At 40.1% G+C, this 24755-nt stretch overlaps 1 protein-coding gene across 5 annotated transcripts in view; it reads left to right on the top strand.

Annotated features, from left to right (window-relative positions):
• CFAP97 (cilia and flagella associated protein 97) overlaps positions 1 to 14429 on the top strand; it is a 47036-nt gene extending 32607 nt beyond the window's left edge. For 4 of the 5 annotated variants that reach the window (XM_009207970.4, XM_017959260.2, XM_017959261.3 and 1 more), the window contains exons 4-5: positions 9786 to 9936; positions 11032 to 14429. In XM_009207970.4, the coding sequence (XP_009206234.3) occupies positions 9786 to 9936; positions 11032 to 11162 (282 nt within the window). In that variant the 3' untranslated portion in view covers positions 11163 to 14429. The remainder of the gene's footprint in view (positions 1 to 9785; positions 9937 to 11031) is intronic. The other variant, XM_017959263.3, reaches the window with a different exon arrangement.
• The last annotated feature ends 10326 nt before the right edge of the window (positions 14430 to 24755 follow it).

Here is a 24755-nt window from a genome sequence, read left to right on the forward strand (position 1 = left end):
GAATTTGGCTCTTCTAAATATTTCATATGAGTAGAACCGTATCTGGTTTATTTCACTTAAAATGTTTTCACATTTCATCTATATTGTAGCATGTATCAGAACCTAATTCCTTTTTATGGCTGAATACTATTCCATTGTAGGTGTAGACCTAAGCTACAGTGAATAATACTGAAGTGAATGTTGGCAACTATCTGTTCATGTCCCTGCTTTTAGTTCCTTAGGGTGTACACATAGAGTAGAATTCCTGGGTCATATGGTAATTTTCTGTTTAGCTTTTTAAGGAACCTGGGTTTACTTTTTTTTTTTTTTTTTTTTTTTTTTAGAGGTGGAGTCTCACTCGTTGCCAGGCTGGAGTGCAGTGGCGCGATCTCGGCTCACTGCAACCTCTGCCTCCCAGGTTCAAGCGATTCTCCTGCCTCAGCCTCCTGAGTAGCTGGGACTGCAGGTGCATGAGCCACCACACCTGGCTAATTTTTTGTATTTTTAGTAGAGATGGGGTTTCACCGTGTTAGCCAGGATGGTCTCAATCTCCTGACTACATGATCCTCCCTCTTATTCCTCCCAAAGTGCTGTGATTACAGGCATGAGCCACTGCACCCATTGACTTTGATTATTTTTCTATTTAAAAAATCCTATTAGTCCAGGCCTGATGACTCATGCCTGTAATATAAATATAATTATTTATATTGAGCCCATTTGACAGTCTTAAATATTACCTTCCTGACCAGAAGTATGGTCTTAACCATACTTCAGGCCTTCTCATACTTAACCTTAAAAAAAAAAAGAGCCACATTCGCTCTTTGAGTGTGAGCTGATACTTTTTTTTTTTTTTTTTTGGTAGAGATGAGATCTCACTTTGTTGCCCAGACTGGTCTCAGACTTCTGACCTCAGGCAATCCTTCCACCTTAGCCTCCTAAAATGCTAGGATTACAGGCGTGAGCTACTGCACCCAGGCTGATAAACTTTTTAATCTGTTTGCTAAACTGTTAATATTTAAAATATACATGCATGTGTTCAGCACACACAGACACACTTTTGTAGTTATTTCTGTGTTAGATATACTGCAAAACAGAATTCATTCCTTTATATTTTTTATGATTTATATTCCTTCATTTGCTCTTATCTCCAGTGACAGAGAACAATTCAGGTGGCTAACAGACATGATGACTGAAGCATTTCTGTTCTGGCACTCTTACCTCAGTGTGTTAGCAATTCAGAGGCTATTTAGATGGAAATAATCCCAGACAAAGAAGTAGCGTTGTGCAGAAAAGGTAGAGAAGGAAGGCAACGATTGTATGAAACTGACTTCTGTGCTCTACAGTTAAAAGCATACTGTTCATCTGTCCTTCTGATGAGGTTCAAGATCATCATTATTTGTTTCAATAGGTAGATATTATCCTTCCTCTCATTAAACATTGCATCCAAACAAAAATTAAGGGAATAAAAATTATTCTAGCTTATTAGCCTAGCTTATTAGCAGATTTTAAATTCAGAGAAATGAAAATTTTATCCAATAGACAATGTTTTTATCCAGTAGATAACTTTATCAGTAGAGAGCCTCAATGATCATTATAATTTAAATAATATTAGAATTTTATTACTTGTAAAAAGGGGAGTAATGTTTTAATTCATGAATTCTGAAATATTATTTTTTGCCAGGTACAGTGGCTTACACCTGTAATCCCAGCATTTTTGGGAGGCCAGGGCGGGAGGGTTGCCTGAGCCCAGAAGTTCAAGACCAGCATGGTCAACATTGTGAGATTCCATCTCTACAAAAAATAAAAAATTAGCCAGGCGTGGTGGCGCATGGCTGTAATCCCAGCTGCTCCGGAAGCTCAGGAGGAGGATCGCTTGGTCCTGGGAGGTCAAGGCTGCAGAGAGCCGTGATCACTCCACCTCCACCTCCTGCGTTCAAGTGATCCTTCAGCCTGGGTGACAGAGCAAGACCCTATCTCAAAAAAAAAAAGAAAGACTCTTGTTGAACCATATCTCTTTCTTTTCATTTGAACTTTTTTCCGAAAGAGCACAAGAACAATCTTAACAGAAGGAGAGGTGTTTAAAGATACTTGGTTTATGGTTTCACTTTACCCTCTAAGAAGAAGTGAGATTATTTCATTCTTTTGAATGCGTGTCAGTTTCCTCAGGTGTGAAAGAATGTTGAGGGGAGAGAAGTAATTCAAGCAAAGTTATGGAGGAAGTAAGATTCCTAGAGGAATGCAGTATCAGGGTTGGAGCCTAAAGTTAACTAAATGGAGTTAACTTACTTTCTTTTTTTTTTACTTTCTAAGATTATGTATGTAAATAAAATAGTCCTTAGTTATTTTGTTGGTCTTGTTTTGGGGGAAGTTTTTTGTTGGCTTTTGGAGATGAGGTCTTGCTGTGTTACCCAGGCTGAACTCCTGGGCTTAAGTGATCCTCCCAGCTCAGCCTCCTGAGTAGCTGGGACTTATAAGCATGTGACACCCCGCCTAGCTTATTAGCAAATTTTAAATTCAGAGAAACGAAAATAAATAGGCAATATAGTCTACCCCATCTTTTCATGTACAAAAATTTAAACGAACAAAAAATAATGTATTAAAGATTTCTGCAGCTGTTAGCATAATTTTTCCAGTTAGGAGTTCTTGTGTTTTATTTTATTTTAAAAATAAAAGGCATGTATGAATTTAGAAACTTAAGGCAGTTCTTTTTTTTTTTTTTTTTTTTTTGAGACAAGGTCTCGCTTTGTCACCCAGGCTGGAGTACAGTGGCACAATCTTGGCTCACTACAACCTCTGCCTTGCGAGTTCAAGCTATTCTCCTGCCTCAGCGCCCTGAGTAGCTGAGATCACAGGCATGTGCCACCACCCCTGGCTAATTTTTGTATTTTTAGTAGAGACACGGTTTCACCGTGTTGGCCAGGCTGTTCTCAAACTCCTGACCTCTGGTGAACTACTGGCCTCAGCATCTCAAAGTGCTGGGGTTACAGGCGTGAGCCACCACACCTGGCCTAAGGCAGTTCTTAAAAACATTCAATGAAAAATAGGCCGGGGCCGGTGGATCACCTGAGGTCAGGAATTCGAGACTAGCCTGGGCAACACGGTGAAACCCATCTCTACTAAAAATCCAAAAAATTAGCCGGGTGTGGTAGTGGGCGCCTGTAATCCCAGGGCTCCTGTAATCCCACTTACTCAGGAGGCTGAGGCAGGAGAATCACTTGAACCCGGGAGGCAGAGGTTGCAGTGAGCCAAGATATTCGCCTGGGCAACAAGAGCAAAACTCCGTCTCAATAAATAAATAGATAAATAATAAAATTCTCCTCTTCTGTGCTTTATCTGCTGGTATACAGGAGTAACTTTATTTTATTTATTTATTTATTTAGATGATCTCACTCTGTCACCCAGGCTGGAGTGCAGTGATGTGATCTTGGCTCCTTGCAACCTCCACCTCCTGGGTTCAAGTGATTCCCCTGCCTCAGCCTCCTGAGTAGCTGGGACTACAGGCTTACGCCACCACACCCAGCTAATTTTTGTATTTTTAGTGGAGATGGTATTGCCATGTTAGCCAGGCTAGTCTCAAGCTCCTGACCTCAAGTGATCCATGCGCCTCAGCTTCCCAAAGTGCAAGGATTACAGGTGTGAGCCACTGTGCCTGGCCTATAGGAGTAACTTCAGAACTCTTATACAGAATAATTAAAGGGAGATTGTGATAAATTGTCACAAAAATGAAGATTTATAGCAAGTCTCATACCTACTATGAATATCAGTCTGCTGATTACCAGTACTTTTGTTCTAAGATCTTGAAATAATGTATAGTGTACTTTATTTGGGTGTCCTTCTTTTCTGGGTAGGGTCTGTTATCTCCTTCCATTGAAGAAAGCCAGCTAATGATAACTCTGTGGCTCCCGCTGTTGAAATGTAGAGAACAGTTGTCTTGATTCTCCCTGTGTGGGGGACAGTTGTTACTTTTTAGTGTCCTTACAAGGTCTTTGCTTCATCATTCTAGAAACACTAAAGCAACTCTCGTCTGCCAATGGCTGCAGAAATCATTAAGACATTATTTATTTGTTTAAATTTGTTTAAACATCAAAAGATGGGCTAGGTTAATTTTTTTTCTGAAGAGAATAATTCTGGTTATAAAATAAATATTTGGACAAGTGTATTTGTTCATTTTCCTACTGCTATAAAGATACTACCTGAGACTGGGTAATTTATAAACGAAAGAGGTTTAATTGACTGACAGTTCTGCAAGGTTGGAGAAGTCTCAGGAAACTTAGAATCATGCTGGAAGGCAAAGCAGAAGCAAGGCACGTCTTCCATGGTGGCAGGACAGAGAGGGAGCACAGGGGAAACTACCGCTTTTAAGCCTCGGATCTCGTGAGAACTCCGTCACTATCACGAGAACAGCATAGGGAAACCACCCCCATGATCCAGCCACCTCCCACCAGGTCCCCCCTCCACACGTGGGGATTCCAATTCGGGATGAGATTTGGGTGGGGACACAGAGTCAGACCATATCAATAGGTATATAATGCAGTATTGTTAACTATAGTCAACATGCCGTACATTAGATCTCCAGAACTTACTCATCTGGCACGACTGGAACTTTGTGTCTCGGGTACGTGACATTTGCTAAGAGACTAGATCTTATGGGTTCTCACCACACATGTAGATAAAAATGGTAACCCTGTGAGATGATGGATGTGTGAGTAGCTCAAGGGTGATCATTTCAACATGTATACATATATCAAAACTTCAAGTTATTTACCTTAATATATATAATTACCCAAAATTGCACTTTTTTTTTTTTTTTTTTTTTTTTTGAGACAGAGTCTTGCTCTTGTTGCCCAGGCTGGAGTACAGTGGCACAATCTCGGCTCACTGCAATCTCCAGCTCCTGGGTTCAAGCAATTCTCCTGCCTCAGCCTCCCGAGTAGCTGGGATTACAGGTGCCCACTAATTTTTGTATTTTTGTACAATGCCCCACTAATTTTTGCATTTTTAGTAGAGATGGGATTTCGCCATGTTGGCCAGGCTGGTCTCAAACTCCTGACCTCAGATGATCTGCCTGCCTCAGCCTCCCAAAGTGCTGGGATCGCAGGCGTGAGCCACCGCACCCAGCCAAAAAATGCAGTTTCTAAAACAAAAAATGCGGACGAACTCTTTTGGGATTCATTATTAGAACCTGATTTGAGTGGCAGTTCTAAGATTTTGTAAACCATACATTACCATTCTTATTGGTTTTTAATCCATTAAATATTTAATGTCTGTTAGGAGCAATGTAAAGAAGGAATATAAGGCCGAGACGGGTGGATCACGAGGTCAGGAGATCAAGACTATCCTGGCTAACACGGTGAAACCCTGTCTACTAAAAAATACAAAAAAAAACTAGCCGGGCGAGGTGGCGGATGCCTGTAGTCCCAGCTACTCGGGAGGCTGAGGCAGAATGGCATAAACCCGGGAGGCGGAGCTTGCAGTAAGCTGAGATCCGGCCACTGCACCCCAGCCTGGGCGACAGAGCGAAACTCTGTCTCAAAAAAAAAAAGAAGGAATATAAAATACTCCCCTAACTATCATGTACTTTAAAACTTAGCTGGAAGATAATACTGTTGTTGCATGTCAAACAACTAGAAAATACAGCAATATTAACAATATCACTAATTTTAATAAGTTCTTTTTTTTTTTTTTCTGAGAAGGAGTCTCACTCTGTCACCCAGGCTGGAGTGCAGTGGCACAGTCTCGGCTCACTGCAACCTCCACCTTCTGGATTCAAGTGATTCTCATGCCTCAGCCTCCTGAGTAGCTGGAACTGTAGACGCCTGCCACCACACTGGGCTAATTTTTTTTCTATTTTTAGTAGAGATGGGGTTTCACTGTATTGGCCCGGCTGGTCTCGAACTCCTGACCTCAAGTAATCTGCCTGCCTCAGCCTTGCAAAGTATTGGGATTATGGGGTGAGCCACCACGCCCAGCCTTAATAAGTTTTTGCTAGATACTAGGCACTATTTTAAGCACTTTAGATGCATTATATCACTTAATTACTAAAAACTAACTCTGAGGTTATTTCATTATTAATCTCCCTGTCATGGAATTTGATCAAGGACACAATCAGTGGCAGAGCCAAGTGTTAAGCCCAAATCTTTCTGACTATATACCTTACATTTATTATCAGTGTATTAGAATTGTTACAGCATTTTGAATTTTTTTTTTTTTTTTTTTTAAATAAGGTCTTGCTCTGTCACCCAGGCTGGAGTCTAGTGGTGTGATCATGACTCACTGCAGCCTCGACCTCCTGGACTCAAGCCGTTCTCCTCTGCCTCTTGGGTAGCTTGGATCACAGGCATGTACAACCATGCCCGGCTAATTTTTGTATTTTTTGGAAGGGACGGGGTCTCGCCATGTTGCCTAGGGAGGTCTTGAACTCCTGGGCTCAGACAATCCTCCTGCCTTGGCCTCCCAAAATGCTGGGACCACAGATGTGAGCCACTGCACCCAACCTGAACTATTGTTTTTTAAGTTTTACGTAAGAGTTCTAAATTGATGACTAAATTAAAATGCATACACTTTTGATTTTGGGGCTTACACCAGGGTGTCCACTCTTTTGGCTTCCCTCGGCCACATTGGAAGAAAAAAAATTGTCTAGGGCCATACATAAAATACGCTAACCATAGCTGATGAGCTAAAAAAAGAAATTGCCAAAAAAATAAATCTCATAATGTTTTAAGAAAGTTTATGAATTTGTGCTGGGCCGCATTCAAAGCCATCCTGAGCCGCATGCAGCCTGCAGGCCACAGGTCGGACAAGGTTGGTTTACACCTTAAAATTTAGGGTAATCAACACTTTGTATTTTGACATTATTTCTATAGACAAGAGTTATTTCTCAAATCCTTTAGCTTTTGTTTAGCTTGTTATATTCATGTAACACTCAGATGGACACATGGTATTGTTCCGTGTGATTTGGGTACATGAGCCGAATCATTTCTCTCTTATTTCCCTAAGTTTCTGCTTGTAAACTTGATAATTGATGTATCAGACTCCAGAATGGGTTTACTTTTTGCATTATTGTACAAGTATTTCAAAGTTGACTTTGATCACATCTATATTGTTTTATATCTGATGAATAAGTATTGTAATTATCTTAAAATTTGTAAAAGAAAAAATACTCATCCAACCAAATAAACAAACTTAGGACATTAGGAGTTTAATAGACATTGAGACTTCTACCAGCAAAAAAGCAAAATTGAAAGATAACTGAAAATACCAGGTCTTCTGTCTTGTCCTTTCTACCCTGCACAGCGCAGTGCGTGGTTAATAGGATAATCAGACAGAACGGCAGATGCACTCTGCTAGTGAAAGACACTGAAGATGTGACCCCAGGAAGTTCCAGTACAGTTATAAACTGCAGGTAGAGAAGATACAATTTCAGGAGGTTTGGACACCGGAATCACACAGCTTCTCTGTCCACAATGCAAGAAAGAGGATATGATAGAAGACCGTGGACTTTACAGTCAGGTGGAATCACGTTCAAATCAAAACTCAGCTCAGCAAAGGGAACCACTAATACTAGTTGGGTAATTTGAGTAGGTGACTCTTTTCTAGCTTTTGAAGGCTAAAAACTAGGGAGGGGCACTTCACACAGAAGGAGCAGCATGCAGGCAGGCAGTAAAGATGTTCTCGGTTGTTGTGTCCAGTTCTGCATGTGTTTCGCACCTCTGCCGTTTGCCTCCAAGCCTCCTTTTGTTTCTATAACAACCTCCTCTCCCTTTTCTAAACGGCCCTTCCCCTGAGTATCTTGGCTTATTCTTCCACCGTCTCTTCCTGCTTTGGAATTGCTGCTCAGGAACTCAGCGCAGAAGGGCAGGGGTGAAACTGATCGAACACCAAGTGGAAGAAGAGTTGTGTGAACGTACAGAATGCCACAGAACCGTACGCTTAGAAGTGCTTAAAATGTGGTTTCATTTTACCACAATAAAAGGAAGAAAGCAAAAAAGATTGTACAGAGAAAACTTGTCCTATGACTGAATTCATGAGTCTGATTTTTTAATGTGAAACTTAGTGCAGGTCAGTACTCCCTTTGCAAATAAGATTAGCTTCCTTCAGAGAAAGTTTGAATCAATAAAGAAAATAACAAAATACAATCATGGATCAATTCCCCAAGCGGTTTGGTCTACCTCAGTATTTCTTGCTCAACAATGCCTATGAAAAGCCAACAGAATAAACTCTTTCACCTTTTAAGAAATAATTATAAACAAAATTTAGAACATTATACATTAGTCTCTGTTACTGAATTGTAAAAAATTACCATGTTATTGGATACTGTATTGCCTTGGCCAATTGGTTTATATATCCTTTTTTTTTAATTAAAATATTATTAAAATGGAGACAGGGTTTCACCATGTTGTCCAGTCTGGAAGTCCTGAGCTCAATGAGGCAGGTCATCCACCCACCTTGGCCTCCCAAAGTGCTGGGACTACAGGCATGAGCCACTGTGCCCAGCCTACATATCTTTTTTTAGAACTTTATATTCTTTACTAATTGGTTTTCAGAGTTCTTAACAGTAAAAGCTTTTTTTCTCCAAATTAAATGTTATGCAGAATCTTTTTTTTTTTTTTTTTTTTTTTGAGAGGGAGTCTCGCTCTGTCACCCAGGCTGGAGTGCAGTGGCCGGATCTCAGCTCACTGCCAGCTCCGCCTCCCGGGTTCCCGCCATTCTCCTGCCTCAGCCTCCAGAGTAGCTGGGACTACAGGGGCCCGCCACCTCGCCCAGCTAGTGTTTTTTGTTGTTGTTGTTGTTTTTTTATTTTTTAGTAGAGACGGGGTTTCACCATGTTAGCCAGGATGGTCTCGATCTCCTGACCTCGTGATCCGCCCGTCTCGGCCTCCCAGAGTGCTGGGATTACAGGCTTGAGCCACCGCGCCCGGCCTAGAATCTTTAGTATATAAAACAGACAATGCAGAAAGCATAGCTGGGCTAGTAGAAATTAGCAGGGGAAGACCCAAGGGCCCTCCCTGCTGGCCTTTCCCCAGTGGCCTACCAGCCCTTGAGGCACTACTGCAAAGGAAACGGTGAAAGGCACTGCTCTACAACATGCATGTGGAGAATCTGTGGTAGCTTCCATATGTGTGTGGTCAGTCCTAGGTTTTAACACTAGGTTCTTAGCATTATAACTCCCATTACGTCATGTCTATGAGAAAATCAGGTTTAATGTATTTTATTTCAACTTACAGCACCTTTCCTAAGACTAACCTGGCACAAAAGAATCAGTCCTCTAGCAAGCTTGTCTAACCCACCTGATTTTGTTGTTTGTTGTTCTGTTTTAGGCTTTTAGCAACCTGAAGCCATGGTTTTTAGTTTCTGTCTCTAGCGATACGCAGGAAAGAGAGATGAGGAAGGGGCTTTACTGGCCCAACCAGAAACAGAAACTAACAACCCGTGACTGTATTCTCTCTGTTGGACACCCCTGGATGAACTGTTATATCATAGTGGTTTGGTGAGCTGTGGGATAGGCAAAAACGCTTGGATTTTTATGAAATTAAATTATCTGAAATATGTTTTTCACATGGTATGTCAGGAATGATTTAAAATCTTTTGGCCGGATGTGGTGGGTCTCGCCTGTAATCCCAGCTACTTAAGAGATTGAGATGGGAGGATCCCTTAAGCCCAGGAGTTCCAGGCCAACCTGGGTGACAGAGTAAGATCTTATCTCTTAAAAAAGGAAAGAAAGTGAGTGTCACGCTCTAGAATGTATTGCTTTGTTAAAAATGATTGCTGTTTAACCTTGGCTTTCAAATTGACTGTCTTTATTGAAGGCTTTATTGAAAAGGCTTGAGGCTGTGAAACCAACAGTAGGTATGAAACGCTCAGAACAACTGATGGACTATCATCGCAATATGGGCTATCTCAGCTCATCACCACTGTCCAGACGAGCCAGATCCACTCTCGGCCAATACAGCCCATTAAGTAAGCAGGACAAAATAGATCAAAATTATTTTATATTTGTTTGTATCTTGTATCCATTTTTTTAAAAAATGTAACTTATGTTATTCTGATAGAGTTTTAAATGCCAGCACTGGAGTGCATTCTGTTATTTCTCATTGTCATGTTTTGTTTTATTTGTATTAGTTCACTTAATTTCAGGTTTCATTTACAGCCTATAATGACAGGAAGGAAACCAGGAGATAAAACAATCGAAAATATCAGTAGGTTCTGAGGTAATTGAGGAAGTACTTTTGATTTTAAAGTTGATTGAGGGAAGAAATGCATAGATGTGCTGTTTAAAAGCTGCTGAAACGTTCTCCCTAGGTAGTTAAGAATTATTGCTAATAGACTCCAGCCCTTATATGTGCTTTTTTTTACTTACTGGATAACTAAAACAAAAATTAGCAAACTGATCACACAGCAAGCCTTACCACTTTACAGTAAGCAGTAAGGCTTGTTGTGTGATCAGTTACAGACCTAGCCAGTTGTGTGTCCCAGAGAGTACAGGAATGGAGTGACCATTTAGTGCCGGAGTGTGCAACATCTAGAAAGGTCAGTGTCCTTTACAGAAGTTTATATTGTACTTGATGTATGCATTCTAAACTATGTAATAAATAGAAGGTAATACCAAACCACTCAATGCCACAACTTCCCAGCGCCTGCCCCGTGTGAGTCTTCAACTCTCATGACTAGTAGTTCCATTTATTCCTTCTCCAAACCTTGCTTCCGTGGTATAGTGACTAAGACAGGTCTTGTTTTAGTAAGTCATACTTAGCACTGTCCCTAAATGTAGTATATAAATGGTTATACGAAGGGATTTTTTTCACATGAATTATTTGAGAAGCTTTTACAAATGTTTGTTTTCCATGCCAGTCCAGTGCATCAGAATCCCCTGGGGTGGCATCTGGGTGTGTTTGTTACTATATTTTTTGAGTTCCACACGGAATTCTGAAGTGCATTCCTAGTCGAGAATCATTGCATTGGACTATTAGACACACATAGAATGTGGAAGAAAAACTAGTCTGGACTTAAAGTGAGGAGAAGTTTCTCAGATATTTCTTCTTTGTGTATTTTCAGGAGGAGCTTCCAGGACATCCAGTGCTACGAGTGGTCTCAGTTGTAGGAGTGAGCGATCAGCTGTTGACCCCTCCAGTGGCCACCCTCGAAGAAGACCTAAACCCCCTAATGTCCGTACAGCTTGGTTATAAAACACTTTTTTTTACTTTAAACATTGTTCACACAACTTTTATTGAAGTGCTCGTGCTATTACGATAATTCTCTGTGTAAACATCTATAATACCGTTTAGCAATTTAAGGTGTACAACAGTGCATTGTAATTTATTGTTATTCAGTGCAAAATTATTGTCAAAAAGATGATTTAATGTAAAAAGTGTTTCCTGAGGATGTATTCATGTAAGATGTGTCCTTAATAGAGAAATAGTGGTATGCATGTGTATCTTCTCATTATAGAAATTGATTCCATTGTCATGCTGTCAAAATAGTAATGATAGTATCATTGCATGTTGTACTCAAGATGTTCACTATATAGTTTTCAATTTGTGTTATTTTCATTTCTTTATAAGCGTTATACCATGAGCTTAGCTCCTAAATTTGGCTGGCTTTGTTTTTCATCTGCTTTAGAACTTACGTGGCATGGCATAGCTTGATTGTATGAGATTGAACACTGATTATGAAACAAATCTTGAAATGTGTTTTCATTGGTAGAGCTGATCTAGATTTGATGAGCAGATTGAGAGACGCTTCTATTGGAGCAATTCTTGTAATTCACCAGAGGTATCTAGTTATTGTATAAGTGCACTGAGTGTTAGATCTTAAAAGTTTGATCAACCATTCCAAACCATTTCAAATATGAATATTAGAAAGTTCAACTTAGAAGCTTCCCTTTGTGTTTTTATGCATTCAGGTAAAGTCCTATTTATGATTCTTAGAAATGAGGTAGGTTTTAGAGCTACAGTCTTCTAACTTGTGAATAGTTTAAGGACCACATCAGTTACATCATAAGCAAAACCTATATATAGTATTTGTTGAATCAGTGAAATGGCACTATCAGCATGAAGAGCCAAGAAGCAGATCCTGAAGTGTGTTGTACAATGTTTTAGGTAATTCAGTATTTACTGTGTTATTAGAGAAGACCTAGCATAAGAAAGAAATGCTTTAGAAATTCCAGTAAGTATTTATAAGGCCTGAAAAAACTAAAATTTGAACAAAAAGGGAAATCACATGTTTGCTGAGGCTGCTGCTTTAAATATTGGCTACTTTTCTTGTTTTGGTTTACTCTGATTTGTTTGATTGAACCCTGGAAGTATTATTTTTACCAGCCCCACATTTAAAGACCTAGTAATCTTGATGGAATTGGTAATGGCAGATAGGGTTTAATACTGTTGACTTTCCAAATCAGAATTTTTTTTCTGTCAAACTTAGGCTTTTGTATAGCAAAGTATGGTATCTCATTGTTACCATCGTTTTTCACCACTAGCCTTTTCAGTAGGCCCTTAAAATGTATTGGAAAAGTTCCATGTTAAATGACAAATGTCTTTCTTCAGTATGAATTTTTGATCTGTAGCCACAGTAAGATTTCTGTTTTCCAGTGGTCAGGCTCTGTAGCACGTATGCTGAATGCTTTTTCCTTAGCACCTTTAACAGTAACGTGTTACTACATTTTCCAAAACATCAATTCAAATGTCTCGGTTTTAGTTTGTATTAATAGATTTTGTTGAGGGTAGGGCCTGCGAACATGGGCGCAGTGAGGTTAAATAATTCATGTGACCACAACCTGGCTTTGAGGTTCTGCTTCTTTAGGGGGCCATAATGTTCATTCATTGTTATTTGATGCTCTGTTCTGATGAACATGTTACATATACACCTGCTGTATATGTAAGCTTTAGCTATACTAAACCAAAGCTTTATTTTCTTTTGTTTTTTAACTTACTGTACTTTGAATGTTTATATAACCTGTATTTCAAGAGAGGGAAGATAATGCTGAATTTTAAATTTAGCATTTGAACATCTGTCCAATAGTGAATTAATCAGTTTTTTAAAAATTGATTTTTAAGTTGTTCCAGAAAAATGTTTTATATATATAATCTTTTTATATATATAAAATCTTTTTTATAAATTTTATTTTAAAAATATTAAAAAAAGATTTTTATATATATAAAGATTATATATATTTATATATAGTCTTTTCTGTTCATAATGGCATTAGTCTCTGAATACATTTTATATTATCTTTGCTGCCACATGTCAGGATACAACACAATAGTTTTATAAATAAAAACTGTACTTTGATTTTAGGTACTAATTTAATGCTTTAGTTTTTACTACTTTGAAAGGGGAAGTTCATCTAAGTATTACTGATAACAGGGATCCAACCTAAAGTAAAAGTTGGAAAGGGCAACATTCTTTTTAGCAGAACTTACAATTCTGTTGTCATGGTTACCTATATATAATGAATATAACTAGACAAATAGGAGTTGGAAAATGTGGTATATTCTCTAAGTCAAGATGCTCTGAAGTTATTATAGTTTAAGGGACATTCTTAAGGATTACTTAAGTATATTACTCTTTTCGTTTTCAAGGACATGAAAAAGTAAAGGATGGTCGAGCACTATTTTATATTTTTTTGACCTGTACTGAATATATGTACTTTGAAGGTTTACATCTATAACTAGAAAGTATAGTAATCTGAGGTCTGGTTATTAGGCCAGATTCTTGTGCAGTTATTTTTACCTCTGTCAAAAGTTAAAACTAATGTTGCCTTCTTTTTAGTAAGATTCTACGAAAGTTTTTTAACTATTAAAGTTATTTCTTAAGGGGTAGCTCTTATACTTCCTCTACTCTCTTTTTCAGTTTCCATAAAAAGCTGTTTTCTTAGCTATTACTCCAAATAAAGTTCTTTGGTTTGCTTAAAAAATGTAGTGTAATGCAGTTGTTTTCTCTCTGCTAACCCGAGTGTCCAAAATAGATATCTAGACAGCTTTAAGAAGGTGACGGTCATGGGTAAGTGATGACTGTGCCTCTCATCTTCAGATTCTTCCAATACTGCATACTGTGAAACATGTTAAGACCAATATAAATCCAAAGATGTGAGTTGATTATACTTTAATAATTAAATTCGTAAAAAATTTACTATCTTTAATGCCAAAAAAGTCTTAACCCATAAATGATCATATACAATCTTAGAAAATGTGCTTAAACAGTTACGGCTTCTTTATTTCTATGAGTAAAGATTAGTAAGAAACTTAAAATTAACATCCTTTTAAAATTTTCTGTTCCATTTTAATGTATTTTAGGCATTTAGAACTAGCCTGGCATAATGAAGAAGGAAATAAAAGCATTAAAGATAGCTGAGTTTTGATCCTATGTTTATCTCTAAAATGCGCTGTCTTGTTCCTGTTTTCAAAATCAGAATAACTTTTACGTGCCTTACAAGACCAAGAATTAGTAGGAATAAAGTTGGAAGGATGGTGTCAGTTATTTCTGTCTTTGAAAGTATAATATTTACATGGAAAAGAGTTTGCTTAAAATTATATTCTTAATCAGAATTTATTTAAACTACATCATCTAATTGCTTCTGTAAAATTGTTATGGTACTACAATACAGTGGACACTCTTACAGCTTAAAGAAATGGGCTTTTTGTTGTTGTTGTTTGTATTTTTGAGATGGAGTCTCGCTCTGTCACCCAGGCTGGAGTGCAGTGGCACAATCTTGGCTCACTGCAACCTCCGCCTCCCAGGTTCAAGCAATTCTCCTGCCTCAGCCTCCTGAGTAGCTGGGATTACAGGCACACGCCATCATGCCTGGCTAATTTTTTGTATTTTTAGTAGAGATGGGGTTTTGCCATGTTGGCCAGGCTGGTCTCGAACTCCTGACCTCAAGTGATCCACCCACCTCAGCCTCCCAAAGTGTTGGGATTACAGGCGTGAGCCACTGTGCCTGGCCAACAAATATTTTTTAAAAGTAGTCATGTACATCAACATTTCTTACGTGTTCTGTATGAGTAATAAACACCTAAAGCTTGCTGCAAAACATCAGTTTAGGAACTTTTTATGAGGGTTTAATAAAACTAGCGCCATTGGAATAAATTCCCGAGTAGCTCCTGCAGTAGCTTATCTGAGCTCTCAACAGCAAAGAGAAAGAATGCTAGAGCAAATAGGATTATGTTATGGCAGAAATTTTTATTTGATTTTTCAATTCTGGTGATGGATTTTTAATTCATTTAGAGATATTTTTGGAGCCACCATAATAGACTCTTAAGATTCTATGCTTCCATTTCCAAATTTATTTGGTAAATCCAGGTAAGTTGCACTATTTGCCCTAGATGACATTTTTGAGGTTTAACTGGTTTACAAAATAAAACTTAAGAGGTAACATCATTATTTTACTATAATGAGACAGGGTTTTTTCACATGACCCTAATCCACAATTATAAGATAGTAAAAGAATTTGAGGCCGGGGACGGTGGCTCACACCTGCAATCCCAGCACTTTGGGAGGCCAAGGCGGGCGGATCACAAGGTCAGCAGTTCGAGACCAGCCTGGCCAATATGGTAAAACCCCGTCTCTACTAAAAATACAGAAATGAGCCACGCATGGTGGTGTTGTGCCTGTAGTCCCAGCTACTCAGGAGGCTGAGGCAGCAGAATCGCTTTAACCCAGGAGGCAGAGGTTGTAGTGAGCCGAGATCACGCCACTGCACTCCAGCCTGGGCAACAGAGCCAGACTCCATCTCAAAAAAAAACGTATTTGAAGAGTCACCAAAAATGATAAAAACTATGGTGCCAAATTCTTACAGGATATATATTACAATGATAGTCTTCACCAAAAAACCACACGTCACATTTTATCTCATACATTTTGGAATTATAGCTAGTCTGCAAAGTCTGGAGGGTGCTTTGTTCTTGATTGCATTCTGAGAATCTATTTCATGCAGAAAATATGCAGCAGTAAGCAAATACATCTGTTTCCCACATAGTTACCTGTACAAACTAGAAAAATCTAATTGTTCCATTAACTACTGTCTTCACTTTTAACACTTGAGTGTAGATTTGCCTGTTTTTGAGCTTCATATAAATGGGATTATGCTCTTGTGTATGACTTTGTAGCTCAACATCTTTATGTTTGTGAGGTTCTTTGATATTGTTGCATGTAGCTGTAATTGGTTCACATTGATTTTTATGTAGTATTCTAGTACTCGACTATACCATAATTCATGTATCTATTATGTGGTTGATGGATATTGTGGGTGGTTTCTAGGTTTTGACTATTACAAATAATGCTGATGTGAGGACTTTTGTAAACGTGCCTTGGTTGCTCTGTGTGTACGTTTTAGTTGGGCATGCAGGTAGCAGTGGAGTTGCTGGCTCAGAGCCGTGCTTGTGTTTAACAGTGCCAGAGTCGTCCACAGTGAGTGTAACAGCTCCTTCTTCCACAAAAGTGTAAGTTTGTGTTGCTCTAGAAACTCATTAATATTATTGTCAGTCTTTTTTTTCTTTTTCTTTTTCTTTTTGAGTCTGGGTCTTGCTTTGTCACCCAGGCTGGAGTGCAGTGGCCCGATCATGGCTCACTGCAGCCTTGACCTCCCTGGCTCAAGCGATCCTCCCACCTCAGCCTCCCAAGTAGCTGGGACAACAGGCATGCGCCACCATGTCCAGCTAATTATTGTATTTTTTTGTGGAGATGGGATTTCGCTGTGTTGCCCAGGCTGGTCTCGAGTGCCTGGGCTCAAGCAATCCTCCTGCCGAGGCCTACCAAAGTCCTTGCAATCCCAAAGGGATTCCATGTGTGAGCCACAGCAACTGGCCTTTCAGTCATTTTTTTAAAGTTTTAACTATTCAAGTGGATATTTAATATAGCTCATTGTGATTTTAATTGTATTATTTTGACTAATAATTAGATTGAACACTTTTTTAGAATTTTTCAACTTTTAGATATAGAGGGTACATATGCAGGTTTGTTACATGGGTATATTGTACCCAGGCAATGAGCATATTACCCAATGGGTAGTTTTTCGGTCCACGTCCCATTCCTTCCCTTCCCCATCTAGTAGTCCACAGTGTCTGTTCCCATGTTCATGTCCATGCATGCCCAGTGTTTAGCTTCTACTTAGAAATGAGAATATTTTCCATTTCTGTGTTAATTTGCTTAGGGTTATGGCCTCCAACTCCATCCACGTTGCTGCAGAGGACATGATTTCATTATTTTTATGGCTGTGTCATATTCCTTGGTGCATATGTACCACATATTCTTTATCCAGTCCACCACTGAAGGGCACCTCGGTCAATTCCATATCTTTGCTATTGTAAATAGCATGGAGATGAACATACAATTGCATGTGTATTTTTAGAATAAGGCTTTATTTTCCGTTGGGTATATACCCAGTAATGGGATTGCTGGGTCAAATGGTAGCTCTGTCTTCAATTCTTTGAGGAATCTCCAAACTGCTTTCCGCAGTGGCTGAACTAGTTTACATTCCCATCAACAGTGTATAAGCATTCCCTTTTCTCCACAGCCTCTTCAGCATCTGTTGTTTTTTGACCTTTTATAATAGCCATTCTGACTGGTGTGAGATAGTATCTCATTGTGGTTTTGATTTGCATTTCTCTGATAGTGATAACGAACATTTTTTCATGTTTCTTGTCTACTTACATGTCTTTTGAGAAGTGTCTGTTCATCTCCTTTGCCCTTTTTTTTTTTTTTAAGGTGGAGTCTTGCTCTGTGGCCCAGTGCTCTGCACTGGAGTGGTGCGATCTCGGCTCACTGCAGCCTCCGCCTCCCGGGTTCAAGCGAGTCACCTGCCTCAGCCTCCCAAGTAGCTGGGACTACAGGTCTGTACCACCACGCCCAGCTAATTTTTGTATTTTTAGTAGAGATGGGGTTTCACCATGTTGGCCAGGCTGGTCTCCAACTCCTGACATTTTGCCCTTTTTTTGAGATGGAGTTTTGCTCTGTCGCCCAGTCTGGAGTGCAATGGTGTGATCTCCGCTCACCACAACCTCCACCTCCCGAGTTTATGCGATTCTTCTGCCTCAGCCTCCTGAGTAGCTAGGACTACAGGCGTGCACCACGACTCCCAGCTATTTTTTATATTTTTAGTAGAGATGGGGTTTCACCATGTTGGCCAGGATGGTCTCGATCTCCTGACCTCGTGATCTGCCCGCCTTGGCCTCCCAAAATGCTGGGATTACAGGCTTGAGGCACCACGCCCGGCTGATTTTGCCTATTTTTTAATGGGATTATTTTTTGCTTGTTGATTTAAGTTCCTTGTAGATTCTGGATATTAGTCCTTTGTCAGAGGCATTGTTTGTGAATATTTTCTCCCATTCTGTAACTTTACTCTGTTGACAGTTTCTTGTGCTGTGCAGAAGCTCTTTAGTATACTGAGGTCACGCATGTCAATTTTTGTTTTATTGCAGTTGCTTTTGAGGGCTTAACCAAAAATTCATTGCCAAAGTCAATGTTTAGAGGGGTATTTGCTAGGTTTTTCTCTAGGATTTTTTTTTTCCCTTGAGACAGAGTCTGGCTCTGTCACCTAGGCTAGAGTGCAGTGGCTCACTGCAACCTCCGCCACCCTGGTTCAAGTGATTCTCCTGCCTCAGCCTCTTGAGTAGGGTGCCACCGTGCCCGGCTAATTTTTGTATTTTCACTAGAGTTTCACCATGTTGGCCAGGCTAGTCTTGAATTCCTGACCTCAAGTGATCGACTCACCTCAGGCTTCCAAAATGCTGGGATTACAAGTGTGAGCCACTGCGCCTGGCCTTTTCTAGGATTTTTAGAGTTTGAGGTCGTACATTTAAATATCTAATCCATCTTGAGTTAATTTTTGTACATGGTGAAAGGCATGGGTCTGGTTTCAATCTTCTGCATATGGCCAGCCAGTTATCCCAGCACCATTTACTTAACAGGGAATTCTTTTCCCACTGCTTGTTGGTGATGGCCTTGTCGAAGATGAGATGGTAGTAGGTGTGAGGCTTTACTTCCGAGTTTTCTCTTCTGTTCCATTCTATTCTACTCTGTTTTTGTACCAGTACCATGCTATTTTGGCCACTGTGCCAGTGTGATGCCTCCAGCTTTGTTCTTTTTACTTAGAATTGCTTTGGCTATTAATACACGCTCTTTTTTGGTTCCATATGAATTTTAGAATGGTTTTTTTTTTTTCCTAATTCCATGAAGAAATTAGAAGAAATGTTGGTAGTTTGATAGAAATAGTGTTGGGTCTGTAAATTCCTTTGGGCAGCATGGCCATTTTAACATCTTTCAACCCATGAGCATGGAATGTTTTTCATTTATTTTTGGCATGTCTGATTTCCTTCAGCAGTGTTTCATAGCTCTCCTTCTGGAGGTCTTTCACCTCCTTGGTTAGCTGTATTCCTAAGTGTTTCATTTTCTTTGTGGCTATAATAAATGGGATTGTGTTCTTGATTTGCCTGTCAGCCTGGATGTTACTGGTGTAGAGAAATGTTACTGATTTCTATAAATTTACGTTGATTTTGTATCCTGAAATCTTATTATAATTGTTCATCAGTTCTAGTAGCCTTTTGGCAAAGTCATTAGGGTTTTCTAGGTATAGAATCATATTGTCAGTAAAGAGAGATAGTTTGGCCAGGCGTGGTGGCTCATGCCTGTAATCCCAGCACTTTGGGAGGCCAAGGCAGGCAGATCACGAGTTCAGGAGATCAAGACCATCCTGGCTAACACAATGCCTGTCTCTACTAAAAATACAAAAAATTAGCCGAGCATGGTGGCACGCGCCTGTAGTCCCAGTTACTTGGGAGGCTGAGGCAGGAGAATCGCTTGAACCTGGGAGGCAGAGGTTGCATTGAGCTGAGATCGTGCTACTGCACTCCAGCAGCCTGGGCAACAGAGCAAGACTCTGTCTAAAAAATAAAATAAAAATAAAAAGAGAGAGAGAGAAATAGTTTGATTTATTTTCCTGTTGGATTCCTTTTATTGCTATGGCCAGGACTTCTAATATTCTGTTGAATAGGAGTGCTGAGAGCAGGCATCCTTGTCTTCTTCCAGTTCTCAAGGGAATGTTTCCAGCTTTTGCTTGTTCAGTATGATGTTGGCTGTGGGTTCGTCATTGAGGGCTCTTATTATTTTGATGTATGTTCCTTCGATGCCTAGTCTATTGAGGGTTTTTTTTTTTTTAAATTATGAGGGGATGTTGGATTTTACCAAAAGCTTTTTCTGTGTCTATTGAGATGATCATATGGTTTTTGCTTTTAATTCTGTTTATGTGGTAAATCACATTTATTGATTTACATATGTTGAACCAGCCTTGCATCCTAGGAATAAAGCCTAATTGATCCTGGTGAATTAACTTTTTGATATGCTGTTGGATTCAGTTTACTAGTATTTTGTTGAGAATTTTTGCATCTGTGCTTATCAGGGATATTGGCCTGAAGAGTCGTTTTTTTGTTGTATCTCTGCCAGATTTTGGTATCAGGCTGATGCTGGCTTCAAAGAATGAGTTGGGGAGGATCCCTTCCTGTTGGTTTTTTTTTGGAATAGTTTCAGTAGGATTAGTACTAGTTCTTTTTTGTATGTCTGGTAGAATTTGGCTGTGAATCCATCTTTTGCAGGGTTTTTTTTTTTTGAATTTTTATTTTTGGTAACAGATTTTATTTCAGAGCTTGATATTGGTCTATTCAAGGTTTTAGCCTCTTCCTGATTCAATCTTGGGAGATTGTGTGTTTCCAAGAATTTCTCCATTTCCTCTAGATTTTAAATTTTGTGTGCATAGTTGTTCATAATATTCTCTGAGGATCTTTTGTATTTCTGTGGGATGAGTTGTAATGTCATCTTTGCCATTTCTGATTATACTTACTTGGATCTTTCTTCTTTGTTAATCTAGCTAAGCTAGCATTGTATTAATCTTTTTTTTTTTTTTTTATCCCCAAAGAACTCTTGGTTTCACTGATCTTCTGTATGGGTTTTTTTGTTCATTTGTTCTTGAGACAGGGTCTCGCCCTGTCCCCCAGGCTGGAGTGCAATGGCGCGATCTTGTCTTACTGCAACTTCTGCCTCCCAGGCTCAAGCAATCCTCCCTCCTCAGCCTCCCAAGTAGCTGGGACTACAGGTGCACACCACCATGCCAGGACGATTTTTGTATTTTTAGTAGAGATGGGGTTTCACCATGTTGGCCAGGATGGTCTCGAACTCCTGACCTCACGATCCACCCACCTCGGCCTCCCAAAGTGTTGGGATTACAGGCATGAGCCACCACACCCATTCTAAACTTTCCTCTTAATACTGCTTTAGCTGCATCCCAGAGATTTTGGTAAGCTGTGTCCCTATTTTCATTAATTTCAAAGTGCTTTTATTTCTACCTTAATTTCGATGTGTATCCAGGAGTTATTCAGGAGTAGGTTGTTTAATTTCCATGTATTAGTGTAGTTTTGAGAGATCGTGGTATTGGTTTCTATTTATATTGTACTGTGGTCCGAGAATGTGCTTGGTATGGTTTCAGTTTTGTTTTTTTTTTATTTTTGGAGACTTGCTTTATGACTGAGCCTGTGGTTGGTCCGTGTGTTCTGTGTGCAGATGAGAGGAATGGATATTCTGTGGTTGCTGGTGGAGTGTTCTGTAGAGATGTCTGTGAGGTTCAGTTGGTCAGGTGTTGAGTTTAGGTCGAGTTTCTTTGTTAGTTTTTCTGCCTTGATGATCCGTCTACTGCTGTCAGTGGGGTGTGGAAGTCTCCCACTGTTCTTTTGTGGTCGTCTAAGTCTTTTCATAGGCCAAGAAGACCTTGTTTTATGAACCTGGGTGTTCCAATGTTGGGTGTGTATATTTAAAATAGTTAAGCTTCTTGTTGGATTATGCCCTTTATCATTATGTAATGCCCTTATTTGTCCTTCTTAATTTTTATTGGTTTAAAGTCTGTTTTATCTGATACAAGAATAGTGACTCCTGTTCTGTTTTGATTTCTCTGTGCATAGTAGATCTTTCTGCAACCCTTTACTTTGAGCCTGTGGTGTCTTTACTTGTGAGATTGGTCTCTTGAAGACAGAAGATGGATGAGTCTTTTTTTTTTTTTTCTTTGAGACAGGGTCTTTTTCTGTTGCCCAGGCTGGAGTGTGGTGGTACAAACATGGCCCACTGCAGCCTCAACCTTCTGGGCTCAAGCAATCCCCCCTCCTCAGCCCCCCAAGTAGCAGGACTACAGGCGTGTGCCACCACACTTGGCTGAATTTTTTTTTTTTTTTTTTGTGGAGACAGGGTTTCGCCATGTTGTCTGGTCTGGCCTTGAACGCCTGGGTTCAAGCAGTTCTGCCTATCTTGGCCTCCCAAAGTACTGGGATTACAGGCACAAGCCACCCTGCCAGGTCCCTTCCCAGATATTTTTAATGTTACTTCAGTCATTAAAGGTTGTATGTAACATATCTGAAATGCCTGGAGACAGAAGCGTTTTGGATTTTCGGTATTTTCAGATTTTGTAATATGTGCATATACATAATGAGATGCCTTGGGGATGGGACCCAAGTCCAAACATGGAATTCATTTATGTTTCATATACACAGTACACACATAGCCTGAAGGTCATTAATACAGTATTTTTAATAATTGCCTGCATGACATAAAGTTTTGACTGTGACCCATCACAAGGTCAAGTGTGGAATTTTCTATCTGTGGCACTATGTCAGTGCTTGAAAAGTTTTGGATTTTAGACCATTTTGGTTTTCAGATTTTTGGATTAGGGATCAAGAATGAAAATTGTTTTTCCCAGGTGCTGCCTCTTGACTTCAGTTGCAATGAACATATTGTTATTTTTCCCTCAAACATGAAGGCATAAAACCTTGGCATTCTCACTGATAAATATTTTTTTTTTCTTCTTTAGACGGAGTCTTGCTTTGTCACCAGGCCGGAGTGCAGTGTTGTACTCTCAGCTCACTGCAACCTCCATCTCCCAGTTTCAAGTGATTCCCCTGCCTCAGCCTCCCGAGTTGCTGGGACTACAGGTGCACACCACCACGCCCAGCTAATTTTTGTATTTTTACTGTAGAGATGGGGTTTCACCATGTTGGCCAGGATGGTCTCGAACCCCTGACCTCGTGATCCGCCCACCTCGGCCTCCCGAAGTGCTGGGATTATAGGCGTACGCCACCGTGCCTGGCCTGATTAACCTTTTTCTTCAATGTCTGTATCATGTCCTTTCTGTTCTTCAAAACACATTACTCATTTTCATTGCCATCATTCTTTTTTTTTTTTTTTTTGAGATGGAGTCTGGCTCTGTCACCCAGGCTGGAGTGCAGTGGCCGGATCTCAGCTCACTGCAAGCTCCGCCTCCCGGGTTTACGCCATTCTCCTGCCTCAGCCTCCCGAGTAGCTGGGACTACAGGCGCCCGCCACCTCGCCCGGCTAGTTTTTTTTTTTTTTGTATTTTTTAGTAGAGACGGGGTTTCACCGTGTTCGCCAGGATGGTCTCGATCTCCTGACCTCGTGATCCGCCCGTCTCGGCCTCCCAAAGTGCTGGGATTACAGGCTTGAGCCACCGCGCCCAGCTCATTGCCATCATTCTAATCCATGCCTTCATCACATCACATTTGGGTTACTAAAATAAGCTTTTAGCTAGAAAAAGCTGAGGAAACACTGACTTAAGATTATATGTTATGTGGTGTGTTACTTAAGTCACGTCTCACATATTTTTAGTCTGTTTTACTTGCCTAATAAAAGAAAGCCCCTGAGAGCAAGGACCATATGAAGCTTTTGCATTGGTTATGGCATTCAGGCTGACAGGAAGCCATACATGGGTGTCACTCAATATGTGTGATTCATCAGTGACTGCAAAAATGGCAAAACTAAACTCATCTAATCCTTAAAGGGCTACGACAATTAAAATGACTATGTAGAACACACAAAAGTCACACACGAGATGTTTGATGTGAGGCACATTAGAGGCATTTTGTTGTTGTTTAGGGACAGATCTGACCCTGTCTCCCAGGCTGGAAATCAGTGGTACGATCAGAGCTCACTGCAGCCTCCCTCCTCAGCCTCCTGAGTAGCTAAGACTACAGGCATGTATCACCACACCCACCTAATCTTTTATGTTTTGTAGAGACAAGGTCTCCTTATGTTGCCCAGGCTGGTCTCGAGCTTCTGGGCTCAAGTGATCCTCCCACCTCGGCTCCCAGAGTGCTGGGATTATGGACAAGTCACCATGCCTGGCTGGTGATCTTTCTACAATGTTTATGACTTCAAAAATGGTAAGACAGCTGATTCCCATTATTCACAGGAGTTACATACTACAAAGTTGAGGCAAACACTGAAACATTTTGCCAGGCGGAAATACAAGGTTAGGTTCCCATGAGCCGCTGGTCACAAAAATCATACATAACCTTGTTTTATGTATTTACACTTAAAGACACCTTATTTAATATATATTGCTGATGGTTAACACTGAGCTCATGGCCCAGGCCCGAAGCCAGCTATTCTGACACATGCATTTTCCACAAGGCATGTTTTAGCCCTCCTGTGCTGAGGAACAGCACTTGTGCACTCTGCTTGGGGGTTAATTGGCAATGATTGTGCCTCAGATAAACCGCATTGGCCACTGCACAAAGCTTGGGGGCCTTTTTAAACAGCAGAATTACTGTAGCATGAAGTAAACACGTGAACAGGATGCTTGTTTACAGGATGAGGCTGAAATGAAAAGGCCGGGTAAGTGTCACCTTGTTCCACTCCAGCTGGGGACATGTGTGTCAGGCAACATCGCTGTGTGTCCAAGGACCTTAAAGTGGTTACAAATAAAGTTTGTCAGTGAAGCCAGTTTACAGATATGT

This window comes from Papio anubis, chromosome 3 (genome assembly GCF_008728515.1).
Source record: "Papio anubis isolate 15944 chromosome 3, Panubis1.0, whole genome shotgun sequence".
Taxonomy (NCBI): domain Eukaryota; kingdom Metazoa; phylum Chordata; class Mammalia; order Primates; family Cercopithecidae; genus Papio; species Papio anubis.